Genomic DNA, 22565 nt, shown 5'->3' with positions numbered 1-22565 from the left:
TGACATATCCTGAGCATAACCATGTATAATATCCACTGGAGTTAAAAAGAGGTGCTTTGCCACATTAAACTGCAGTGTGCATTACGTATTTTTCGGACCATAAGGTGCACGGGATTATAAGGCACATTAAGCGAAACAAAGCAGTCAGATAAATCAAACTTTATTAAACTCATTCTTGCTTCCTCCACTTCTGTACCATTGATTTATTAATGAATGAATTCTGCTCTATTCCCATGTTGTTGCAGTATATTAATGACTAACCTTGTATTGTGGATGGATTCTAAGTTGTTCTCCTGACTGAAGTTTGGTCCGTTTACAGCATCCTGCCATGCGATTGCATTTGTCTCTAACTATCAGGAACTTTAACACTTTTCCACTTATAAAAGTTAACGTTAGTGTTCGTCCTCCAGCTTCACTGTTTATGTTATGCTAACATAGCTGTGTCGCTAGCGATCAGGTAGCACATCATTATATACCAGCTAGCCCAACTTCAGTAACCCTACAAACGTCACTGCTGTTTAGTTTCCTGTCTTCATTTATGTTGGACGTGATAGCAGAGCTGTACGTTTGAATTTTTCCAGAAATCTCTGTCAGAACATGCTATATCATGCTTAGGTAACTAGCGAAACTAGCGAGCTAACTTCCGCTAGCTTCCTGCTAACTTCTAACTCCGTTAAATGTAATAAATTTTGTTTTCATGGATGTCTGGAAGTTAAACTTCATAGTTTCACCTGGTTAAGCAGCAATGCTGATCGTTTTATTAAAGATGAAAGAATTGAGACAGTTTTTAACTCTCAGTGATGCTGCAGTGTTCGTTTGACCTGAAGTATAGGCCTACGGAGTTTAGGACCCAGGTTACTCCCAGATTTAAGAGCATCTTAGTCCGACAAATATGACAATAACGACGGCCGCTTGCAAAAATGTGCTTTGTCGTGTATCTGACGGACAAACATCAAACCAGTTCCACATCACTGAAGTTGCACCATTTTTACAAACCAATTCTGGTTCATCTGTTTCACTCAACAATCGGCCATGTGTGTATGAAAACAAAGGTGCCTGTCATTAGGTGCCTAATGACAGAGTTCATAATACAGACTTTATAATATGTCACGCGAAGATTCAGCAGCCAGATGAAGTGTTTACTGGCAATTGACAGTGATAGAGGACATTATCATCACTTTTCCAACAATCCTCTTCACACAGAAAAGCATAAACACACTCGATTATCACTAAATCAAATTTAACACACGTTTGTAATTACGCTAATTCAGTTTACAATAGGGTTCATTCGCTCAGTCAGCAGGTGGCAGTATCCTCGTACACTGGGGAGTACAATCTCCTTAGCTCTGCCCCGGAATGAGCAGGAAACACTGCTGCACTTGAACACTTTTATTACAGGTCTGGACAATCACATACCTACTCTTCCTGCTTCAATGTTCCACACAGAGAAGGACAATATCCACTGGACTGATATGACAGCGAAGTGTATGTTGGAGTACTGGAGTGACTATGTAAATGTGGTGTCCCCATAAGCCCAGCAAATAGGGAGGGGGTGAGTAGTGGTGTTATCAATTTATCTAAACACTTTCAGCCTTCCACTGCTCAGCGGACCCTTTTAAGTAGGGGCCTTAATTTCATTCCCACAAAAGTTTATAATAAAAATTTCCTGTTACAATGTAGATACGATATCCAACAATACCACAGAAGGGTCAAATTGGCTATACATTATGGGGATAAGTCTGACACAGAACCCCAGCCTTTCACTCCCAAATCTGATTGGTCTCCTCCCTTGGGTCAGCTTCCACAGGAGGTATCCACCTTGGTGAAAGCTGATTATGAATATTTTCAAAATCATTTCCACATTGACCGCATCAAACCCAATTTGAAGGGAGATGAAACCAAAGCTCTAAAAGAGCTAAGAGAAAACAAACAAATAATTATAAAACCGGCAGACAAAGGAAGTGCTGTGGTCATCCTGGACAGAGATCAATATTTACAGGAGGGCTACAGACAACTAAATGATACAACATACTATTCAAAATTGAAGAAACCCATCTATTTGGAAACACTGCCTATTGTGGAGAAAATAATTAATAATCTTTATCAAAAGAAATTCATTAATATGAAACAAAAAAACTATTTATTAGGCTCCTCTGAGCCAAGAGGAAGGTTGTTTTGTTTGCTACCCAAAATCCACAAAGACCCGGCAAAGTGGTCTGTACCATTCCAGGTGCCCCCCGGGCGTCCCATCATATCTGACTGTGAAAGTGAAACTTACCACACAGCAGAATACTTGGACTTTTTCCTAAATCCCTTGTCCACAAAGCATGATAGTTACATTAAAGATACATATGACTTTGTGGAGAAGGTGAAACAGGCAGAGGTACCCCCTAACTCATTTCTCTTCTCGATTGACATTGACAGCCTTTACACCAACATTGACATTAAGGAGGGAATGAACTCCATTAGGAATATTTTCCATAAATATCCAGACAAGAAAAGGCCAGAAAAAGAATTATTACAATTATTGGAAATCAATCTCACGAGAAATGACTTTGAGTTCAATGGGGACTTCTTCTTACAAATAAAAGGGACAGCCATGGGCAAGAAATTTGCCCCAGCATATGCCAACATATTCATGGCTGAATGGGAAACTGCAGCCCTGGCAAAATGTATTAAAAAACCACTGTATTACTACAGGTTTCTTGACGACATCTGGGGAGTATGGCCTCATTCTGAACAAGATTTTGAAACGTTTCTAAGCACTCTGAATGATCACAATGACTCAATTAAACTTAAATCCACAATTAGCAACTCCACAATTGACTTCTTGGACACAACCACCTTTAAAGGCCCAAATTTTTCACAGACCCACAAATTGGACATCAAAGTATTTTTCAAACCCACGGACACACATAATTAAGTCCCAATTATTGCGATTTCACAGAATTTGCACCCAGCGGACTGATTTCAGAGCAGCGACCAAAATTCTATTTTCAGCTCTCACCACTAGAGGGTACTGTCGCTCTTTCCTTAGGAAATGCTTTAAATCATTCCTACAGACCAAACCCATTGATTTAACCCCCATTCTACCAGTGGTTTTGACATATGCCCCATCAACGTGCAAACTAATCAGAGTGATTAAGAACAACTTTCAAGATCTTGTCCAGAAAACCCAATTGCTGGGTGATTATAAGGTGATAGCTGCCTTTAGGAGGAATAGAAACCTGAGGGATTTCCTCATTAAGGCAAAACTCTCACCTCTCTCTGAGCCCAAACTCAGAGACCAGGGGCAATTTTTTAAGCACCAAATATGGTTGCGCAGCTTCTCAAACGGAAATGTATTCCACTCACAATGTAACGGTACTCCACGCTCCAAGAACTGTATTTATCTGATTACTTGCAGCAAATGTGGCATCCAATATGTTGGTGAGACAGGCAACACACTCCTGACCAGATTCAGCTGGAGGAAGGCTGAAAGAGTCTGGATTGCCAAATTAGACACTAAGGGGTTGAATGAAAAAAGTTTTTAAAAGGACATAAAGTCCACACAATGTACATACTTGTCGATTATTACTGTCTTGTTGTTGCTATGCTTGTCATAATCATTATCATCATCGCTGTTACCGTCATTCCACCTGTCTCTGTATATATTTGCTGGAGCACCCTGACCATGAGGTTTATCCTAAACCTAACCAGTTCTAACCCTGCGCTGGATTTAACCTTATCCCTGAAGCCCAACCCTGAGTTCAATCCTAACCCTAACCACTTTTAACCCTATATTGGTTTGACCCTTAACCCTAAACCTCTTCCCCCCCCCCCCCCTTCCCCCCCCCTCTCTCCCTCTCTCTTACCCCTCTCTCTCGCTCTCGCTCTCCCTCCCTCCCCATCTGGAAGCCTCATGCCCAGGATGCTAAAACAATCCCTTTTCAGGGCACCAAGTTGGGGACATGGTTCCTTGAGCCGGGAGCAAGGATGGCCTGCGCATTCGTGCTCGATTGCCGAAGGCAATTGAGCACAGGTTAGGGATCTTACCTTCCCCTAACCCTAAATACTTATTTTCCACCCTGATTTACGAATAAATTCTTTACAAATCCTACCATGTGGATTCATGGATTTTTTTTTTTCACATTCTGTCTCTCACAGTTGAAGTGTACCTCTGGTGCAAATTACTGACCTCTGTCATCATTTTAAGTGGGGGAACTTGCACAATCGGTGGCTGACTAAATACTTTTTTGCCCCACTGTATCATAAGGCTCGGAAGGGCAGAAAAATCATAGACTGGGCGTTCTGTGGGACTCGACCAATTTGGCTCTTAGGGGATTCTAATTTGAACCGCATACCGGCTTACAACAATGACAACATCCAAATCGACAGGGGCCTCGTTTTATCATTTTCTCCAGATTTTGGAAAAGACGCCGGTCCATCCAAACATCAAACTAGTAGTATTGTCAATAGGGATTAATAATAGGGACCAGGATGCAGAAAAAACTTCCATCAAACAATTAAGAATGCTTTACAAAAAAGCAAAATCTGTCTTACCGAATGCTAAGGTAGTCTTCCCATTAATTAATTTTTCATCTTCCCTTCCAATAGAACAACAACGAAATCTAACTCTCATCAATAACTTTGCTGCAAAACGGCTTTTGGTCCTGAACCCACTATCTGGGGACCAGTTTGTAACGATCGACGATAATATTCACTGGACACAAGTGACGGCGCAGTGTATATTTGCAAATTGGTGTGACCAATTACAATTAAATCCATAATCTAAAAAGCCTTAAAACTGTAAAATTACAACGTTCAACAGAAAGAATAAAAACTCAAATTTATGTTTATCAAAGCGGAGTGAATTGCGAACAACAGCATGAGAGGAAATAAGATTTATGTCATTACTTCTAAAATAAGGACAATACCTTTTTTGAGCCACACGAGGGAGCCAGAACCCCAATCTCAGAGAAGACTGCACTTAACAGTAGTTATGTTGTGTATTCTATCATCTGCAAAAGGTGCTCTCTGATGTTTAAGGGAGAAACAGGCTAGACTAATGTAGACAGGTTAAAACAACATATATACCGCATTGGGTAAGACAGATTGAATAACGTCCTTGGTCCGACATTTTCAAACACATCCACTAAATCTTATGGGCAGCCTGGAACTACAACCCTGTGCAGCGTGGGCGGAGGGACAGAGGAGGAGAGATAAGGACCTGTGAATCAAGAAATGAACATCAGAACTCCTTGGGTATGGAACTCCAAAGTGTTCAAAATTAAATAAATAAGTCATGATGAAATAAATAACTATTTGAATAAATAAGACACAGATATGTAATGTGAGAATGATATTGTGAAATAATGGAACACATTTTGAAAAAAATGCTCATTATTGTGAAATATATTGCATTCTGCTATATAAATTTACTTATAATTGTGAAATATTATTTCATGGTCTTTATTTTTCACAATGAAAGAGATTATTCCTGAGGCATTTTATTTATTTCCAGCCGTTTTTATTCCAAAATGACCTTTTTTCAAAGTCAGTGTTTATTTCAAAATCCCGTTTTTCCCGATGGTCAATTTATTTCATAATGCGACTTTTCAGCAGAATGACTTTGTCTGTCAATCAAGAGAGACAGGGCGGAGCCACTTGTGTGATTGGTTGCTCCTTTACTCAGACATAAGTAATAGCACATGAATTGTCGATTTAGGTTTAATGGTGCAATGCGTCTCCTATGCAGCTGGTGGCAGTATGCAGCTCAAGATAAACTTAAGGCACCGACAAATGCAAAACACTGGGCGCGAATAACGTTACAGGTGTATCAATTCTTGTGAAGGGCATGGCTGCAGGAAACAAGTCCGTTTCTGAGTTACTCAGAGAAGTTGCTAACCGCTTAGATTGTACGTCTTCACCTCAGTCTGAGAGAGTGTTGCAGCAGCATACTGGAGATGAAGCGGTCCCTGGTCCAAGTTCTCATCAAAACAGCACAATGTTAACGTTAGCAAACGCTAACGCTATCACAGCTAGCTCTACTCCGAGAAACGCTGTTCAGGGTAAGTAACGATGTTACTGCTTGGTTAGTCTGTCTGCCAAAAAATGAGCTTTTTAATCAGTTCAGTCACAAATTTTTTATACTGTTTTTATCATAGCAAAGAACTTAATAAATTAGGTAAGAGAAGATAATCGTCTTCTGGGTTAATGTCTGTATCACTGTTTACATTGTTGTAGGTAATAGTTAAATCATGACGTTTTAAAGTGTCTTATTTTCTCTGCTAATATGGAAGTCAAGTAATCTATGTGAATGAAAATAAAGCAATTCTAGTTCAATGTAGTGATTTTGTAAGCGGGTATAATACTTGCAAATTAAGTAGCAATTAATCTAAGCTTTTAGAATGTTTTCTATAATATTGTTTTTCCCTTTTTAAAGCTGAAGTCGCAAGACTGTTTGCCCCTTACAGAGTGAGGCCTTCCTCAGCGCCACTTTCATCTCTGACCTCGCATTCTTCCAAGAAAGCATGCCGCTCCATTTACACACACACCTTCTTCTGTTTACATGATCATATGTCAGACACAGTGCCAGCTAAAGCAGTCAAATTTGACCTAGCAGCAGCTGGACTTGGAGAGAAACGGATTTCATTCCAAGGTGATGCTACATGTCATTTGTTAATATTTCAAGATTCAGTTTAACTACATTTTTACTCTTATATGTACCATTTTTGTAGTAATGTACAGCAAGTAATGTGTTTTACAGGAAGGGATGATGACCCAGAAGTGGTCAAGGCAAAGATTGAGGATACCTTCCCTCAGCTGAAAGACACAGGAGGGTTTGAACTGCTGAGAATCTCGGGTACAACATGAAGCCGTAACCTGTGCACAATCCCAAGCCCAGACACTGGATATACAGTGCGATATCTCCGCAGTCCATTGAGTGGAGTTGGACAAGCTTTGATCTATATAAGGCCACTGCAGAAAAGTATTGATTTGGAAGACGTGAGTAATGATTAGGGTCAGAATATGTTATTTGCATGTATTAATAAACTAGTTCAAATGGCTAGCTAAGCTCAACTATGTGTCAAATCAGCTTTAGCTGTCAGCTGGTTAGAAACATGACTGCATATGAGTAATAATGGTTCTGAATGTGTTTGTAAGCAATTGTTAGAAAAGGTTTAGAAGGAGATATGTAATTTTGTGTTTACAATTTGTTTCTGCTTCTCACGTTGGCAAATGCGATTGCAGAACTGTCAAAATATCTTTTATCACAGTATGCACCAATTGTATATATATATTTTTATCTCCATATTCTCTGTAGAGCCTGACAACCCTCCAGCAACAAGGACCCCCCACAAAATGCCTGAATTGTGACATTAACATTCCTTTAAATAAAATGAAAAACCACATCACTAAATGCACAAGGTAAGGAACATCTTTGATTTTCTATATATTTTAGTATATAGTGTGGAAACTAAGTAAGTCCACTTTATATATATTGGTGATGGATGCTGAAATCTCTGCCAATCCCTCTCACAGTTCATTGAGTGGTGCTGAACCTCAGTCTGTTACTGAAAGTCAGGCTAGGCAGACTCGTAGTACAACAGCAAGGTCAGAGGTCCCATCCTGTAGCAACAGTGATGCCTGGAATCTGTCCTGCGGGGTAGAGGAACCAGATAGTATCATCTTGGAATCCACCATAACCTCAGCAAGAGCAGAGCAATCGTCAAGTGATATGGTGGTAGTGCAGGAAGATGCATCTCATCAAGATGAGGAAAAGTCACTTCTATGGGAAAAACCAAGTAGTGACAGGAATTAAGTTAGGAAGATACCAGACAAATGGCAAAAAATACATATATTTTATTTCTTTTGATTCATGTGATCCATACAAATGTGTACCTTTCAGAGTGGAAATGTGAACAAGATGCAACCAGAGCAGCCTGGCTCTACAAGTCCGAGTTACTTTCAAAGTATGAGACCAGAAAGTCCTGCAAATGGACTTGCGGGAAAGTATTGTGGATCAACAGACATCACTTATCTCCCTCTACAAAGCTCCAAAGGTAGAGTGGGCGGGCCCTGTCAGCTGCAAACTGGAAGGTATTTTTTCTGTATTGTGAAAACATTAGAAATCCAGTGACTGACTAATCCGAAACTTCACAAGTTTTTTTCTTCTTACTTTTAGGGGATGTTGCTGTTGGAGAAGGGGTGAAGAGATTCTTCTTCTCAAAGGCAGTTTCTCTAGTACAGTCTGGTTTGCATTTGAATTTTGGTATGTATGAAACTAGACTGGGCACATGTATAGTGGATTAAATAAGAGAATATTTATTCATGTAAAGAAAATGTATTTGTTATGTAAATGAGTTAATTGTGTTAAAATTACTGCCTGGATTTCTCATACTCACCATAACCTAGATGTACTCTTTTCAGGGAACACAGATCTTACAAGACTGTTTGACGGTGAGCCAGAACACTTGACTCCATCCACTTCTCAGACCTTGCTTGAGAGTGACTTGTTTTTGGTGGCAGGTAAGAAAGTTATGTACAGAAATAAGAGGAATAGTAATTTAAAATAATACATGTGCAGCACTAAAGGAAAAAGCATTACTTGTGTTACATTATCCTAACTGTAACCATAAAGATGAAAACTAGATTGAATACAGTTACAAAACTGTTTGTCTTTACCCCCATGCAATGTTAGGCTAAGTGAATTTATTATGTTTGATCTTAGGAAGAATAATGGGACATTCATTCATTCATTGTGGACCGTATGTGTCTGGTATAAGTCCTGCAATCATCCATGTCCTTTTTGGTGGCTCACCTGAAACAGCTACAGTTCAGATTGAGGATTGCCCTGATATTGATATCCGCAGCACTATTCAGCTGGTTTGCATTTTTGTACCATTATTTTAAAGAATTACTATTTCACTAAATATTAAATTTAGAGACAAGATTGAATAGCCATCAGTACCTACTACTGACTAATTTATTTCCCTCTGTCCTAGCTTGATGGCACTGCTGAATTAACAGAACTGGAACGAAGAAATGTTCTCGAGCTAGCCCTGGCTTGGGACCTGCCAGGTGTCACACAAACCAATAGAAAGTGGCTGTATGAACGTCTGCTATTCCACGCTGTGAGTACGGACTTACTCTCCCCAATAAATGTAGATTTTAAATAGAAAAGCAAATCAAACCTTTGGATGTGAATAAGTACATTTTTCATATACATTAAAGAAATCTCTTTGGAGGCCATTTGAAATGCTTTATCAGTACAGTGGATGTTCTTTAAGTATTTAACATTTAAAGTGTCTTTTACTTTATGGACTCACACTTCAGTTTTGGTTTGGTCTCACTGTTGTAGGTCATAACACGAACAAGCCGTCAAGTCAAGCAGCTGAGGAAATGGCTTAAGGAGACCATGGTATGGCCGCTTCTGACAGAAAGATCAGACATCATTCCAAGGGAATCAGAGACTGCTCCCCGTTGTAAGGTAAAGTCAGGTCACATCTTTTAACATCTGAATAGTAAAGGTATTTGGTTAATTTATGAAGGATGAACATTAATTGTTGACACAAAACATCAATATACTATTTTGTATGCTTGGGCTAGTCGAACAGCTGGGTTACATTTAATAAAAATACACCTAATGTTGCTGACGCTCTTAAGACTACAAGATAAGTAAAGATATAAAATGACAAATGAAGCTTATTTTATCTTGTAGCATTTAAGAGAAAAAATTAACCAAGGTGAACTATTTTATGCAGTCTATTCTAGAAAGGATAGTGTGGCCTGCCACAGAAGATGAAGATGAGGAGGAAGAGGAATGCTCTCTTGAGGATAAATGCAGAGTGGCAGGCTACCTTCGGTCCTTCATTGAAAATGGTAAGTCTACTGCGATAGGTATTTTGCTATTGGTTTTCTCTGATTATACTTTGGTAAATTACATACAGTCCAGTGATCTCGGGTCATTAACAAAGTACACTATAGTATAATTTTGTTTTCTTATTTGCTCCATACTGCCTCCATGCAATACATAAAAAACAGAGTGGTGGCATTATCAGTTGCATTATAATTGTATGTAACTACTTTTAGCTTTGTTACCATAAAAATATCTATGACAGCTACAACAGCAATTTGAGTGGGGCAAAAATGTCTTGTGCTCTTTATGTAATTGTTCATCTTTTAAGGTATTTCTCCATAAAACACTCAAAATAATGAATATAGGATGTCATTATAGCTCAAAACAATGGTCCATTGCAGCGTCTTGTGCACAACGAAAAGTCCTCATCAAGTTTTGGACAGGATGGGAAGTCTTGCCGAGAGAAATGACTGTGGAAGTGGTCAACAGCAGTCTTCCAAAGTCTTCCACCTGTTTTGAAGTACTACGTCTTCCTGCACACTACTGTACCTATGAATCATTTCTGATGGACATTGAGGTTTGTCTCAACTCTACTGACTCAGGTTTTGGTCTGGTTTAGGATTGATTCTGTTGGGTCTAAACTCAGACCCCGCTGTATCCAGGACTTATTCCCATGAAAGAAAAACAAGGCAACAGTGTTCGATCGATTTCTTGCGCAAGGGAGGCCTCTCATCCGTGTCCAGCACGTCGAAATGACCACAATGGTGGCCTCCTCTCGCCGCCTTTTTATTGACAAACTTCAAACAATAGTTTACAAAACACCTCCCCCTGCAAACCCCTTTGGTTACATAGACAAGGACTGTGTGTGTGTGTGTGTGTGTGTGTGTGTGTGTGTGTGTTTGTTTCTGCTGATCAAAGGGTCATAAAACCTAAAAGCAGGAACAACATCCTTGGTCATAAAGAGGGTAGTCTTCCCCCACACCCAATGTATGGTTTACCATAGATAACACAGTGAAACCATACAAAGGGTAGGAAGCTCTACCAAACATCAAACAGACCTTCAAAAGGACGTTCCTGTGATAAAACACTTCAACCTTGCACCCAGAACCTCGAGAATCTGGGGATGGGAGGAAAGAAAGAATTCCTTTCACAGAGTTAAAAACAATGGACAAATGGTAAATATAAAAATGACAAATGTTTAACTATTTACTCTAACAGATTCCATAACCACATGGTAAGATTAGACCGTTTTTCTTTCTTGCATCACATTACTGTATTCAGTGTTCAAAGAAACGGACAATCTAGTGAGTTCTAGTTCCTTTAATACACTTGACAGTGTAAAATACACAGTACAGGTGAGCATTTATTGCTTTTTGTCAGTTTATATTAAAAAGAGCTCAGAAAACAAAATCAGTTGTTCACTGTACATTATAAATTACACAGTATGTTTATTTTATTCTCGCTACTGGAAATTTTATTTGCATTAAGATTTTATACTACTGTACCGTGTGCATTGTATTAAATCTGCTCAGAGTTGACATGTACTGTACATCCAAGAAATGAATATCAAATCAAATCACTTATTTTATTGTCACTTATTTTTATTATTATTAAAGTGACAGCTGTGTAAAACAAATCCTGTTTTATAGCCACTCACTGTTTTGTTGAAAATGAAATTGGTTATGCTGTTTTGAGTCAGTATTAGCTACAAAGCCATAGATGTAGAAACTTAAAAAAGGGGTGTGAACATATTGCACCTGCTTACTTTGAAGACTTAAGGTGTGGTATCAAACATAAGTTTGAGTGACTGAACAGTTTCACAGTAGGTATCCAAAGCTTGACTGAGTGAAAGGTTGTTGTTTGGTAGCACAGCAAGCTCTTGTTCACTCAGTGCACGTGGGAGCTGAATCTCAGGAATGGTGATCTCATTTGATGGGTGGTGATTATGTGGTCCTGTCCAGTCCACACCATAATCCTCATCAACCTGAAGGAGCATGCACATGTTTTAAATCTAAACTGAAGAGGTGTTTCCTGCAGCTGTTCCTAGATGGACTTATTGAGTCTGTCAGGGCCTATGTGAGTTTCTTAGGCATAATTATTCATTCATCCATTCTAGGTCAGGATTGGTTCTCTTCAGGTATAACAAATTTAACTTTGTTTAAAGTATTGTCATCTATACCTGACAGATGGAATAAAAGGAGAGAATGGCTTGAGAGACATTTTCACTTTCAGGAGAAATATTCGGTACACCAACTTGAACAGTAGAAATAAACTCATATCAACTACAGGTAGTAGAGTTTTACATAGAAGAACAAATACGGATCAAATAGTCATGTACCTGTGACAAATCTTGTCCCTCCTTTCTGTGCACCAACCAGAGTTGCAGAGGTGAATGGTTGTTTGCTGTTCTGAGTCCGTGCTGATTCCATGCTTCCTGGAATGACTGAAGATGATGTTGAATGTGATGCAAAAAGCATCTGTGCAGTGCAAACAAGTCAATTTCTTCACCAGGGTTGAGCAGTCCTTGAATCTCCAGCTGGGTGAAGATTGTGTAGAAAAGGTCAAGGACGTTTTCATATACATCCCTCCACAGGTGCTCAATGCTATAAGACACAGTGAAAACCAGTCAATTATGCTCAGAAACCATTTGTTTTATTACAATTGGATGTGTGAAAAAAATGTAAGACAGGCCATCAATTTACTTGTCCTTACCGCTGGTTGTGAACACTTCACTCCTGTAATGTGAGAGTTCCTGTTCTCCCCCATTGTCTGCACCATGAAATGTGCACCCTTCACATTTTCCCCTCCTTTGTCTGACCTGGAAAAAAAGTAGAGAAGTTTTGATCCGAGTCAGTGAGAGTAACAATCTGAATATAACTACTGTCCAATACAGAGTTTTTTGACATACTGTATTTGTTAAACACCTCTTACCGGACTCTTGACGGTATGCCATATTGTCTGATTGCTGACAAGAAACCATCAAAAACTGTTGTAGCTTTGTTGTTGGTGGCAGCTTTAAGGTAGACAATTAACCTAGAAAAACCATCTATCCCACCATGGACAACAAATCTCCATCTGACAAGGCAGAATTAAAAAAAAAAAAACAAGAAAAAACATTGTCATGTCCCCAGTTACATACAAGCAAGACCAATATTTCAGTTCCATATAAAGTGACAAGATGTTATAACAGGAATGTAAAAGAAATAATAGAAGGGAAACTTAAACACTTTACAGAAAGATCTGTAGTGCAAGGAATCACATGCATAATGTAAAGCCTCAGACATGACTATAGCAAATCCTGTAAATGGCCTTATATGACAGCATTTAAGATGACATTTACAAACTCAAGGCTTCATTTTAAAATTTTATACATGCATTCTGTTATTTCAATGGAATAGGGAAAAGGTGATGCAAGTACTGACCGAATTAGTTTATGATTTCCATCGATATGCCAAAGGTGATTTGGTGCTGGTACACTGTACTGACGACGCCTTGCAGTCTGAATAGATAACCGTCGCATCATGACCCCTTCTGGATTGACTCGTCTCATTGAATCCATCAGTCGAAATCCTGATTAACAAACAGATCATGTCTTAGTACTAACAACTACAAAAAGACTGTATTGTAAACACTGTAATGCTTATGAGACAGATCTTCATTGCTTCAGGTAAGTATCCAGGTGCTGTACAGATTTACTAGGGACAGAGAATCATGTACAAACTGGTTCAAACAGGAACATAACTGCATAACAGTGATGCGAACATGCCTAGTCATTTTTGATGCCTACATTATAATATCACATCATGGCTACACTGACACATGCTTTCTGGGCCAGAAACTGGTGTTTGGATATTCAAACAATATCAGCTTACTTTGAATGTGTATGCCTCTGGATCGTAGATGTCCCATCATCATTCTGCAGCCGGCATTTGGGTGATGACGCTGAATGTCCAGCACTTTTGCATCCAAGTCCTCATTCCCAATAGAAGAATACCTATCAGATTTTCTGCACATAATTTTTTTTTTTAGTATAACAGCAAGTCTCAACAAAACGTTTTCCTGAAAGAACCAAGGACGTAAATGTATTCTTCTTTTAGCTTTACTGAAGACACCAGAGAAAGTATGATATTTAAAACGCTGCTGTAATAGACAAAACCATTTCAATAAACTTGCTATTTAACATCAACTTTGTTATGTGTTATCAGAGACCAATTAGCTGCAAACAGCAATGAAACATTCAACTATGTACTATTTAAAGCACTAATGACCCTGCTGTCTACCAACATGTGATAAGTAAGTAGACTGTGGAAAGCTGGTGGGTTTACTCTGTGTAAAAGGTTCCTACAGGTTCCACTGCCCCCAGTCTCCGAGTTAACACACTCTAACAGCTAACACTGCGCCGGCTAAACGTGTCTCAACAACAAGATGGTGCCGATAGCATTAGTCGTAGCTGCCACGCTTATTTTAGACATCCATCCATCCATCTTCATCCGCTTTATCCGAGGCCGGGTCGCGGGGGCAGCAGCCTAAGCAAAGAGGCCTCCCTCTCCCCAGCCACCTCCTCCAGCTTATCCGGGGGAACACCAAGGCGTTCCCAGGCCAGCCGAGAGATATAATCTCTCCAGCATGTCCTGGGTCTGCCCCGGGGCCTCCTCCCGGTGGGACATGCCTGAAACACCTCACCCAGGAGGGGCCCAGGGGGCATCCTTGTCAGATGCCCGAACCACCTCAGCTGGCTCCTTTCGATGTGGAGCAGCAGCTGCTCTACTCTGAGTCCCTCCCGGATGGCCGAACTTCTCACCCTATCTCTAAGGGAGAGGCCAGCCACCCTTCGGAGGAAGCTCATTTCTGCCGCTTGTATCCGCGATGTCGTTCTTTCGGTCACTACCCACAGCTCGTGGCCATAGGTGAGGGTAGGGACGTAGATCGACCGGTAAATTGAGAGCTTCGCTTTTACACTCAGCTCCCTCTTCACCACGACGGACCGGTGCAGCGTCCGCATTACTGCAGCTGCAGCCCCAATCCGTCTGTCGATCTCCGGCTCCCTTCTCCCATCACTCGCGAACAAGACCCCGAGATACTTTAACTCCTCCACTTGGGGCAGGAACTCATCCCCGACCCGGAGTGGGCACTCCACCCTTTTCTGGCTGAGAACCATGGCCTCAGATTTGGAGGTGCTGATCCTCATTCCCGCTGCTTCACACTCGGCTGCGAACCGTTCCAGTGCGAGCTGGAGGCCCTCACCCGATGAAGCCAACAGAACCACATCATCCGCAAAAATCAGAGATGAGATTCTGAGGCCACCAAAGCGAAAGCCCTCCGCCACTTGGCTGCACCTAGAAATCCTGTCCATAAAAATTATGAACAGAACCGGAGACAAAGAGCAGCCCTGGCGGAGCCCATCACCCACCGGGAACGAGTCCGACTTATTGCCGGCAATGCGAACCAAGCTCTTGCAACGGTTGTATAGGGATCGAATGGCCCGTAGCAATGGGCCAGACACCCCATACTCCCGCAACACCTCCCACAGGACACCCCGAGGGACACGGTCGAATGCCTTCTCCAAGTCCACAAAACACATGTAGACTGGTTGGGCAAACTCCCATGCACCCTCAAGTATCCTCGAGAGGATAAAGAGCTGGTCCAGTGTTCCGCGACCAGGACGAAAACCACATTGTTCCTCCTGTATCCGAGGTTCGACTAGCGGACGAACTCTCCTTTCCAGCACCCTGGCATAGACTTTCCCAGGGAGGCTGAGGAGTGTGATCCCCCTGTAGTTGGAACACACCCTCCGGTCCCCCTTCTTAAAGATGGGGACCACCACCCCGGTCTGCCAGTCCACAGGTACTGCCCCTAATCTCCACGCAACATTGCAGAGGCGTGTCAACCAGGACAGCCCTACAATGTCCAGAGCCTTCAGGAACTCGGGGCGGACCTCATGAACACCAGGGGCTCTGCCACCAAGGAGTTGTTTAACTGCCTCAGTGACCTCGCCCCCGGAAATTGGCGGGTCATTCCCCTCATCCCCAGACTCTGCTTCCTCCTCGGAAGACGTGTCAGTGGGATTAAGGAGGTCCTCGAAGTATTCCTTCCACCGCCTGGCAATTTTCTCAGTCGACGTCAGCAGCGCTCCGCCAGCACTATACACAGTGCAGGTAGAGCACCGCTTTCCCCTCCTGAGACGCCTGACGGTTTGCCAGAATCTCTTCGAGGCAGTACGAAAGTCTTTTTCCATGGCCTCTCCGAACTCCTCCCACACCCGAGTTTTTGCTTCAGCCACTGACCGAGCCGCATTTCGCTTGGCCTGTCTATACCTGTCGGCTGCCTCTGGAGTCCCACAGGCTAACCAAGCCCGATAGGACTCCTTCTTCAGCCTGTTGGCTCCCTTCACCTCTGGTGTCCACCATTTGGTTCGGGGATTACCACCACGGCAGGCACCAACCACCTTGCGGCCGCAGCTCAATGCAGCAGCTTCGGCAATGGAGACGCTGAACATGGTCCATTCGGACTCAATGTCCCCAGTCTCCCTCGGAATGTTGTTGAAGCTCTGCCGGAGGTGTGCGTTGAAGATCTCGCGGACTGGGGCCTCTGCTAGACGTTCCCAGCACACCCTCACTACGCGTTTAGGTGCACCAGGTCTGTCCAGCGTCCTCCCCTGCCACCTGATCCAACTCACCACCAGGTGGTGATCAGTTGACAGCTCAGCCCCTCTCTTTACCCAAGTGTCCAGAACATATGGTCGCAGGTCTGGTGATACGATTACAAAATCGATCATCGACCTACGGCCTAGAGCACCCTGGTGCCACGTGCACTTATGGACACTCTTATGTTCGAACAGGGTGTTCGTTATGGCCAAACTGTGATTAGCACAGAAGTCCAATAACAAAGCACCGCTCGGGTTCAGATCAGGGAGGCCGTTCCTCCCAATCACGCCCCTCCAGGTCTCGCTGTCGTTACCGACGTGAGCATTGAAGTCTCCCAGCAGGACAACAGAGTCTCCAGGTGGAGCACCTTCCAGCACCCCCCCCCCCCCCCAGGGACTCTAAGAAGGCCCTGGGGGGGGGGGGGGGGGGGGGGGGGGGGTGCTAGACATTCACAATAAAAAAGTAAGCGATAATATTTCAATATCAAACGTCATAATTAAGGTTAACATCTAAATAATGCTGTGTACAGACTCACACAGGTGTTAAATTACAGCATAAACTTACCTTAGACCTTCCTCCGTCATTCTCCTCCTAATTGTGCTCGGAGACACAGAAAACATATCGGCAATTACCCCGATGGTTATCCCGGACAGCACTAAAGTCCTGAGTGCTGCAGCCGGGATTTCAAGACGTGGACGACCAACATTTGAAGACTGTTCTTCCTCGGCGTATTCCAAACGAACACAGTGCTGAATTGATCTTAAACTTTCGACAATGCTGTCATCGATGCTAACATCTTGAAGAGCAATTATCATCCCAAGCATTTCAGAAACATCTAAACGACTCAAAACAGTATCTACAGGTAAATGATCCCTCTCTATCTGATCTGCTAAAATGAGCAGAATTGACTGACGTTCACACCAGTCCGCCATCCTCCGTGACTTTTGACCTAGCATGTTTTTGCTACCTGTAGCAGCCGTCCGCGGAGCAGGTATCCAGGAAAACTAGTCGATAGTAAACGATCAGCCAATAGGCGCAAAGGTCAAGTCCACTCACACTGATTGACAGACAAAGTCATTCTGCTGAAAAGTCGCATTATGAAATAAATAGGCCATTGGGAAAAACGGGATTTTGAAATAAAGACTGACTTTGAAAAAAAGGACATTTTGGATTAAAAACGGCTGAGAATGAATAAAATGCCTCAGGAATAATCTCTGTTATTGTGAAAAATAATGATCATGAAATAATATTTCACAATAATAAGTAAATTTATATAGCAGAATGCAATATATTTCACAATAATGAGCTTTTTTTCAAAACGTGTTCCATTATTTCACAATATCATTCTCACATTACATATCTGTGTCTTATTTATTCACATAGTTATTTATTTCATCATGACTTATTTATTTATTTAATTTTGAACACTTTGGAGTTCCATACTTGGGGGCTAAACTTTAGATCATATTAATGTAATGTCGATTTGCTATCTTTTGCTTTTGATGTGAGAATAAAGTTATCTATACTGCAGGAGTGTTGATAGGAGTGTTTTAGTTACTTAGTTTATTTAGTTTCACTTTATAGAAGCCACTGTGGGTCATCTTATGTAAATAGTCTTGTAGTGATCTGTTGAACTTGGTCTCATTTTTCCACAAAAAAAAAAAAAAATTAAACTTACCTTGTATACTTACCTTGACCGTTATATTCCCTTCAATGAGAGGGATCTTGGTCTAGAAGGTGTGAGCTCCAAGTGGAGTCTGATTTTCCTTTTTTTCTTCTTTGCCTGTGGGAAAATAGTTGTTTAAAAACAAAAATGAGTCCATTGTAAATAACCTCTGGATCACTAATGAATATATTTGAAATAGAAAATACTATATCAGCATATATATAAATATGTCTATTTCCTTAAAAATATAATGATATAAAGCAAATAAAAAGACCCGCCAGGGGACCAGTGGAGAACAAAGGTTTAAAGTACAGGGGATACAGGAGTAAATGGGTGGAGAACTATGGACCTCTGTATGCCAGTGCACCTGAATCACACTGATGAAATAACAAAAGCTCAGATTCCTAGTACCTAACCCCCTTACTTTTGTTCTTCTTGTTTTCCCAGTATTTCCATCGGATCTCTCATACTCACTGCTTGCAGTTGGATTACCTCCTCATCTGATCGCTGGTCACCCTTGCACTTCCATGGTCGCTGGCTGTGGAAAGGTTCGCATTCTCCACCTGCCTGCCCCTCTTGTCCCACCCTGTCTCAAATCACAGAGCTATTTCTAGTTTGACTCTCGGCTTTCACAACTTCACACCAGTCACTCACTTGGTCTCTCGCAGCTACCCTCCCAGGTGACTCCCATACTCCTGCAAAGCAAGCCATATCAGATCTGATTGTCAAAATTCTCTCTCATCTCCTACTCTCAGTGCCTGCCCTAATATTCCTCTTCCAAAAGCTGATAAACAATTAATGTGTTCACTGAACTGCATTACCCAAATGAAATGGTGGGTAACGCAAATGATAAAGTGCAGTCTCAGCAGGTTTCAGGAACAAGAACTACATGGTTGTATGTCGTTTATGTTCAGTGGGTAATTTCTAAGTTGCTAGAAATACTAAGAGCTGGAGAGACATTATCCACAAATTTTTAATGGTCCCTTTATGAAATTCAGCATCAACATGACAATATTAGACTGTTAGGTTCCAGGTCACCCTCAAAGTCTCCTATCTAAATGTTGACCATTTCAATAATATTCATAACAGTCATACTAAATGAAGATTAGGAAAGAAATATCAGTCACAAAGTCCCACCCCTTCAGAACAATTTTTTTTTTTCTTTTTATTTCAAAAGGGAAATGCTTGTGGTCTTGCTGATCCTTGTTCCCATTCGAAGCTGCAGTGCTCATCAGATACAAACTGTCTGCCAAAGATGAAGAACTTTCTGACAAATTTTCCCTTTACGGCGCTTGGTGTTTTTGTTACCATCGTTGGCAGTTTTACTTACAGTATTTTACTTGATCGTGATATGCATTGCACTTGCAAAGATGTAGGTCTAGACTGCAGCACATACATTTTGTTGCCACTTTTAATTATTTTTTTATTAATACTTTGGATAGACAAGACATTACAGAAGACCTGCAATTATACATGTCAATGGAAATTTGAGAGAAAAACAAATGAGCCACCGACAAAATGTGACTGTTGTTGTTGTTCAGTGAAGATTTGCAGGACACAGTTATGTGGAGTTTTCTTGATGCATAGTTTCAGGGCATTTTGCGTTGGTCTGCTGTGGGTTGTCTCTGTGCTTGTTGATGGAGACTGGTATGTTTGCTGTTGCATTGAATCTGTACAATCACAGTTGGCCTGCAAAAATAAAACCAACATCACAGCTGAGGAAAATGTGACCATTGATTCTCTAAAAAACAAATCAAGGGTGAGTGTTTCTTTTTTTTTTTTTGTAGTTTTTTTCCTCTGCATTTAACAATTTTGTCTTATTGTAATTGATCTTTGATGATTCTTTTTTAGGTCATTGGATTCACTGTGCTCTTTTTTATCATTTTACTGGTTGCCTTGATGTCACTGTGGTGCGATTGCTGTAAATGCTGTTGTAGCAGAAGAGCTGTTTATGACAAAGTGATCTTGGAACAGGGTGAAAAGATACTGAAAGAGATTTTAACAGAAGCAGCAAAAGAAGAGCTGACCAAGAACATCTTTGAGAAAATATATGAAAAAGAAGATGGAGGGCACCCTGCAGATGGAGGGCAACCTGCAGATGGAGGGCAACCTGTAGATGGAGGGCCACCTGCAGATGGAGGGCAACCTGCAGATGGAGGGCACCCTGCAGATGGAGGGCACCCTACAGATGGAGGGCACCCTGCAGATGGAAGGCAACCTGTAGATGGAGGGCCACTTGCAGATGGAGGGCAACCTGCAGATGGAGGGCAGCCTGCAGATGGAGGGCAACCTGCAGATGGAGGGCACCCTGCAGATGGAAGGCAACCTGTAGATGGAGGGCAACCTGCAGATGGAGGGCAGCCTGCAGATGGAGGGCAACCTGCAGATGGAGGGCAACCTACAGATGGAGGGCACCCTGCAGATGGAAGGCAACCTGTAGATGGAGGGCCACTTGCAAATGGAGGGCAACCTGCAGATGGAGGGCACCCTGCAGATGGAAGGCAACCTGTAGATGGAGGGCACCCTACAGATGGAGGGCACCCTACAGATGGAGGGCACCCTGCAGATGGAAGGCAACCTGCAGATGGAGGGCAGCCTGCAGATAGAGGGCAACCTGCAGATGGAGGGCACCCTACAGATGGAGGGCACCCTGCAGATGGAAGGCAACCTGTAGATGGAGGGCCACCTGCAGATGGAGGGCCACTTGCAGATGGAGGGCCACTTGCAGATGGAGGGCAACCTGCAGATGGAGGGCAGCCTGCAGATGGAGGGCAACCTGTAGGGCAAAATAAAGATCAATGGATAAAAGAGCTTAGAGATCTCCCTGTATCTATGATTGAAAGCTTGCAAAAACCAAAACTTTCTAAAAAAAAAACCTAAAGTGGAAAGAACTAATGAACCTAGCTGGAATAGAAGCAGGTGGCATGGAAGCTGAAGCAGGTGGTGCCATCTGCACCACTACAACATCCGCAAAGGAGGGCAAAGCAACATCTGCAGCAATGTCTCCAGCAGAGGCAGCAGCAGGCTTTAGTAATAACTGACCATTTCTGACCTGAAATGTCAGCTGCAAAAAAAAATAAAACAAAAATAACGGACCGCATGTGAGTTTGTGTTCTTGTACTTGCAAGTGCTTTTAGCTTGAAACAATGGATTGTTATGTATTTTTTGTGAAAATCCGTGTCCTCTGGTGCCCACAACAATGTTAGTAACAAAGGAAAGTATCTGCATTTTTTCTGTATCATGGACTGTGGCAAGATGGCAAATAGAATATTCAAAATTTCTTTTGTATGTATCTGCTGTTGTAGCCCTTTTAGGAGTAAGAAAGAAGTAAGAAAGAAACAAAAGGTAAAGTGCCTCTTGCTAGGATTTAGTTAATGCAGTTTGTTGTGACAATAAATGTAAAATCTGGTTTACAGTCACATAAGGTTATGCTGCCCTCTTTTGGCACTGATATAAAAAAATCATTTTAGTCTCAACAATAATACAAAATTGGAAACTGCAAGATGCTTGTAAATGTTGCAGATATTTAGATCTTAAGTTAAAGCAGCAAAAAATTTTAACATTATTAATTTTAACATTTAGCATTATTCTGTCTTCAATCCAATCATGCATGAATGCATTTTGGCTCCCGTCTAGGATGTGGAGCCACTGATGTTCGTGTCTCTTTGATTTCTATGGTACTTGCTCACTTTATTGCTTTTCTGTATTATTTTTATTTTATCATTTTATGGTTTTATTGAACCTTAGGTGTCTCAACAATAAAAATCAGATTTGAACTAAACTGAATCCTTGTTATATTGGTCACACAGAAGCCTTTGATTGAAAAAGAAATGACTGAATTCTTTTGACACAATTTGAGGTCCATTGTCTGAAACAAGCTCTTCTGGGAGTCCATATGAAGCAAATAACCTTCTTAAAATTTAAGTGGTATTATGTGAGGTAATGGATGACATAGAAAACACTTCCAATCATTCTGAATGACTGTCTGTGACAGGGGTCTCAAACTTGCGTCCCGGGGACCACTTGCAGCTCACATCACCCTTACTTGCGAAATAAAAATTGATGTGAAGAAAAATAATGCAAAGTGTTGGAAGTGAAGGGAAAAGGTAAGTGACAGAGGATGTTGTAGGTGATGTCAGACGCCGGAGAATTGGTGGAAAGAAAACGAATGGTAGCTTAGAATTTAACAAAGATTTTTTCAAGTTTCAAGTATATCAAATGTACTCATCAACTGTCAAATAACTATTGTCAACTAGCTAACCACATCTGCTTAATCATCTTCAACACCATGGAGAACAGCGAGCAGAGTCTAGACGCTCTCCAAGTTTACATTCACTGGTGCTTTGAGGATATAGTAATGAAGAAAGCCCAGAGCGCATCGTCCCTGGCCATCAAAAAGATGTCACCAGGCAGA

General features: G+C 41.6%; 2 protein-coding genes across 5 annotated transcripts; both read left to right on the top strand.

Moving 5' to 3' along the window:
• Nucleotides 1-5760: 5760 nt before the first annotated feature.
• LOC308403370 (uncharacterized protein) lies at nt 5761-18875 on the top strand. Of its 4 annotated transcripts, none has more exons than XM_080892712.1 (12): nt 5761-6050; nt 6425-6640; nt 6749-6987; nt 7307-7410; nt 7892-8082; nt 8168-8254; nt 8413-8511; nt 8714-8868; nt 8988-9116; nt 9344-9472; nt 9747-9864; nt 18599-18875. In XM_080892712.1, exons 5-12 carry the CDS (start codon nt 7980-7982, stop codon nt 18763-18765), a joined length of 987 nt encoding a protein of 328 aa, XP_080748838.1. In that variant the 5' UTR covers nt 5761-6050; nt 6425-6640; nt 6749-6987; nt 7307-7410; nt 7892-7979; the 3' UTR covers nt 18766-18875. The 4 variants fall into 4 exon arrangements, with proteins under 4 accessions (XP_080748838.1, XP_080748837.1, XP_080748835.1 ...); XM_080892711.1 differs by lacking the exon at nt 18599-18875 and adding an exon at nt 10243-11564 and having other exon boundaries at nt 6749-6844; XM_080892709.1 differs by lacking the exon at nt 18599-18875 and adding an exon at nt 10243-11564.
• A 240-nt stretch (nt 18876-19115) lies between these two features.
• On the top strand, nt 19116-21849 carry LOC308402664 (uncharacterized protein). Its single transcript, XM_080891654.1, has 2 exons — nt 19116-19910; nt 20003-21849. Exons 1-2 carry the CDS (start codon nt 19407-19409, stop codon nt 21029-21031), a joined length of 1533 nt encoding a protein of 510 aa, XP_080747780.1. The 5' UTR covers nt 19116-19406; the 3' UTR covers nt 21032-21849.
• Nucleotides 21850-22565: the final 716 nt, after the last annotated feature.

This window comes from Rhamphochromis sp. 'chilingali' (genome assembly GCF_963969265.1).
Source record: "Rhamphochromis sp. 'chilingali' genome assembly, chromosome: 9".
Taxonomy (NCBI): Eukaryota; Metazoa; Chordata; class Actinopteri; order Cichliformes; family Cichlidae; genus Rhamphochromis; species Rhamphochromis sp. 'chilingali'.
Note: the sequence above shows the minus strand (reverse complement) of the source record. Positions and strands in the feature narration are given on the sequence as shown.

What these genes read in the sequence shown, in the direction of transcription:
- LOC308403370 (XM_080892711.1), top strand. Translation starts at nt 7,980, where the DNA reads ATGGACTTGCGGGAAAGTATTGTGGATCAACAGACATCACTTATCTCC. An exon ending in TGGTTTGCATTTGAATTTTG is followed by an intron (nt 8,255 to 8,412) that starts GTATGTATGAAA and finishes TACTCTTTTCAG; the next exon opens with GGAACACAGATCTTACAAGA. An exon ending in TGACTTGTTTTTGGTGGCAG is followed by an intron (nt 8,512 to 8,713) that starts GTAAGAAAGTTA and finishes GTTTGATCTTAG; the next exon opens with GAAGAATAATGGGACATTCA.
- LOC308402664 (XM_080891654.1), top strand. Translation starts at nt 19,407, where the DNA reads ATGAAGAACTTTCTGACAAATTTTCCCTTTACGGCGCTTGGTGTTTTT. An exon ending in CTCTAAAAAACAAATCAAGG is followed by an intron (nt 19,911 to 20,002) that starts GTGAGTGTTTCT and finishes ATTCTTTTTTAG; the next exon opens with GTCATTGGATTCACTGTGCT.